The sequence below is a fragment of the Dipteris shenzhenensis genome, chromosome 13 (genome assembly GCF_047967505.1).
Source record: "Dipteris shenzhenensis isolate YYH24624 ecotype China chromosome 13, Dip_SZ_1.0, whole genome shotgun sequence".
Lineage (NCBI taxonomy): Eukaryota > Viridiplantae > Streptophyta > Polypodiopsida > Gleicheniales > Dipteridaceae > Dipteris > Dipteris shenzhenensis.
The window spans coordinates 43223893-43228009 of record NC_141608.1 but is presented as its reverse complement, the minus strand read 5'-3'; the positions used below and the strand labels follow the sequence as shown (position 1 = coordinate 43228009).

The 4117-nt window shown below is 43.6% G+C and overlaps 1 protein-coding gene across 1 annotated transcript; it reads right to left on the bottom strand.

Moving 5' to 3' along the window:
* Positions 1-1877: 1877 nt before the first annotated feature.
* LOC147895437 (putative UPF0481 protein At3g02645) lies at positions 1878-3854 on the bottom strand. Its single transcript, XM_087383948.1, has one exon. It carries the CDS (start codon positions 3538-3540, stop codon positions 2167-2169), a length of 1374 nt encoding a protein of 457 aa, XP_087240074.1. The 5' UTR covers positions 3541-3854; the 3' UTR covers positions 1878-2166.
* Positions 3855-4117: the final 263 nt, after the last annotated feature.

Below are 4117 nucleotides of genomic sequence, written 5' to 3'. Positions count from 1 at the left end.
TTTTTCTTTATACTAACCCCTCTGCAAATTATGTCATCTTGCAGCTTGATATTGTGGGCAGGTACCCTACTCCTGTCGAGACAGCCTACCATTGCCATCATCGCAAAGGAGATACATGAGGACACTTCTATGATGACGGTTTGATTACTGATGAGCAGTATATCTAGGCTACTAGAGCGCCCCCCCATGTATTTAAAAGTAATTAAATAATGTCAACATTGTAAATAAAGATTTGATTTTTCATACATTGATACATGTTGTCTCTCGTTTACAAGGCCCTAGGATTGATCAGGAGGAAGAAGATGAAAAAGAAGGGAGCGAAGAAAGGAGCGAGGACGCAAAGAACTTAGATTAGTCGTAGAAGTAGTGCTAGCTACTCTTTTTTGTACTTGAAGCCATTAGCTTGGCTTTGTGCCTCTCTTGTATATACACTCCTCTTATTTTTTATACTTGAAGCCACAGGACGTGGCTTGGCTTTGTGCTATATGTACATACGAGCACTTTTTGGACTATGAATTAATATACACTCCTTTAATTTTTTTGGCTTTCAATTTCCTTATGCAATATTCTATCAATGAATGCCTTGTGAACTAAACGTTTTGGAGTTGTAATGTTTTATTCGGAATTGTAATCATCGGCTATAGACATGCTTGGAATCGTGCTAATTAAAATGCGGTTGGCTGTAAGAATTGAATTGCATGTGGAAATAGGATTCTTGTAACCACATAGCATACACAAGATACACAACATTTTGTTCAACCACATAAAATTCTACTTTTATTAAAAAAAAAGATTCTGCAAAGCGCCTATAAGCACGTCTATGTACGCATCTTTCTTTTTTTTTAATTTCTACATAGCGTCTAAAAGCGCGTCTATAGACACGTTTGTCTATTATATAGACGTGTCTATAAACACGGATCTGTAGACGCATCCGTAAGTTTTTTTAAAGTTAAAGAAACGCACCTGTGTGCGCGTCTATGGATGCTTTGTATTGTTGTGAGGAGAAGAGTGAAGATGATGAGAGAGGGCACAGCTAGAGGGCACACCACAAAAAATGACTAACTGTGCACTAGATTTAGTTGAAAATGTAGAATATATACAAACCCATTTAGGGAGTGTTAGGACATCTAACCCTTTCCTTTATAGCACTCTATTGGGTTAGTTATGATTACATGATGTTGAGTATGATCTCTCAATAAGAATGAAAGTCTATTAGTGTCCACAAGAGACCAACCGATCTGTGGGACACTAAAAAAATCATCTAGTACATCAACTGAGGAGATCTACACTTGGAGGGTGCACTACTAAGAAACCCTATGCATCACGTGCATTCAAGGGGTATTTTAAAAAACCCTCGACTAAAATTTCCCTCCCAATAAAAACACCACTCTTTACATATAAACTAAGTGATTCATCCTCATTAATCACTCTCCTCCATTTCATCATCATCCACTCCAAAATACGTTTTTGAAAGAATTGCCTTTCCACCTCTTTACTCCTGGTTACTCCTCGTCCACTATTTTAACACATTTTAGAATTCTTTTCAATCCACTACTTAATACCTTTTTGGAACATTTGCATCGTTTACTTCTCTATATACTATTTAATAAAATTTTCCATTCTTTTCAATTTGGGGACCTATTTAATACACTTTTGAGTTCGTTTAGTGGGGATGTATTTGACTAAAGTTCCTAAAATATTATGGAGGTTACCTAACGAAGTTGCCTAAGCATAATAGTCTCATGTCAATCCGAAATTTCCTGGGATTTCCAGTTTTTCTAAATGTTGCACTAAAACTGAGCATTATACGAGAGCTCCTAACGAGATGAAAGAAGAACGGAACTCGAAAGATGTACGATGGAAAGAAAGGGGATCATATATAGCATCAGGCTTGATATATCACAACAAAGTTACAAACACGAGCATCGTTGTCCGTGGTCTAGGATAAAGAGTCGGAGCGAATATTTGCACCTATAAAATTATAAATAAAAGTCAAGGCGAGGATCTGATATGAGTAGTGATCACCCTCCTCCTCACTTGTATTATAGAAGTCTGTAGAATTCGAGACTTTCGAGAAAGTCTGTAGAAGTCTCTCAAATTGCACAGTGGAGTATATACAATAGGCGTTGTTCATCTACTTACTTGGAAGCATTTGATAGACTAGCATTAGCCTCCTGGCTTGTAATACAGCTTGATGGTGTAATACATGGTGACCAAGTTCATCAACAACAACGCAGCAGCTGAGAGCACGGATGCAACTAACCACGGCCTCGACAGATACGCTCGCTTGAACTCCGCCTTCCATGCGTTCATCTTGTACTGGCAATGCTTCAACAAGTCTCGCGCCACGTTATCATACTCTTCGCTGCAGACACGCATCGTGTTCACGCACAGATTGTTCCACATCTCGGCTACCTCATCGTTGCTGCCAATATCCTGCGCAATCACACCTCGCTCCACCAGCAGAGCCACATCCTCCGGCGTATCCACCAAGCTGTTCATAAATCGTAGATACGAGAGGACTTGTACTTTGTCCACGAGATGACTCTCATAGGCTATCAGATTCCTAAATAGCCTCTCTGTGTCATCGCCCACTCTGATCTTGGGCACAGAAAGAATGGCCCTTTTGGCGTCGTACGTGACGGACGTCAGATTTGCAGGTTCTACGGCCTTGAAACTCACACCGGAGTTGTGAAGATCCACCGCTCGAGGAAAATGCGTCGGCTTCTCGATCAGTTTGACTTTTGCATCAGAAGTTCGGCCATAGGTGACGATGCCATACAGGCAATCTAGCAAGTGTTTCCGATCTTTTATATTGCGGGTGACAGAGGAGACGCTGTCGTCGGATAACACATAAAAAGGCAATACCTCGCAAGCTACCCTATGTACCAAGGAGCCCAGAACTCGTTCCGCCTTTGCGTCCGATCCGCAGTCCTGGTCCATCCTGATTAACTTCAGGAGCACAAAAAGCGGGATTTGATTCTCCAAGAGAACGAAATCTTGCAAGATCGACTTTCGAAGTGGTCGGGGGAATCTGGTACAGAAATAGTTGTTGAAGCGCGACTTGTAAGTTGGATCCGTTGTGGATTGCAATACCTCCACTACGAAAGATGCGTCCAACGCTAACATGTATGCCAATTTCTCATTTAGCTTGCAGGACAGATCGGTGTCATACTGCTCCCGCACTCTATCAATGATTTTCAAGATCTCCTCCGCGAGAGAACAGAAGTCCCCGCTTGGGAATTTCTTGGCAACCTGCCTGGAAGCCATAATCTTGTGCTTCTCCATCTCTTTGGCAGCGACGGCCTTGTATCGCTCCGTCTCTTGGTTATCCGGAAAGGAGCTAAGGTGAGGTCCGAGATCGCAGTGGTAAGGCCCGATGGCGACGACCTGAGGGATGAAAGCTTCGTGCTTGAGGCCACGTAAGGGGCTGGGGGCCATGAAGATGGAGGGGGAGTAGAGGCAGTCGGCCTTCATGGAGTCTTCAAGCTCGGTCTTGATGAAGACCACCCATTGATACTCATCTTTGGGGGAGTCCATTGAGAAGGCAGAGAACGTCAATCCCTGTGATACAGAGAACCCAATCTGTTCAAAGCTCTCACTATATATATGTGTCCCCTCCTTAGGCAACTCGCACTGTTCCAGTCAAGGCACAACTCTCGTTCTATCCCTTCTTCACTCCCTAGACGACCCAGTCTCGGATTGCAGCTGTTCTAGGCTTCTGATTTGCTCGGCCTCTCTCTGTGTCTCTGTGTCGGTGCCCCTTGCCCCTGTAGGAAGCAAGGCATTCAGCGCGTGCAACTTAGAATAAAAGGTGCATGCTTCTCGCGCGCGCTCCCCTCTCTCATGTGTGTGAGTCAGTGTGACTCTGTGTGGCACGGGCAAGGGAAGGAGCTAGAGTACCACACAACTTTCAAAAAGGTAAACGGCATCATTATGTCCCGAAACTTTCCCGGTACCTTATCAAATGCTAGCCTTTTATGGTGAATTGGAAGAGGGAAACGAAGAAAGAGAGAGAGACCCCCACTCTTCGATGTCGACCCCCGAGAGGTTGCCCAATGGGCAAGGGAGGCTTCAGTCTTTGTATGTCCCCTGGGTCTGTTGCTAAGGTTCTAGT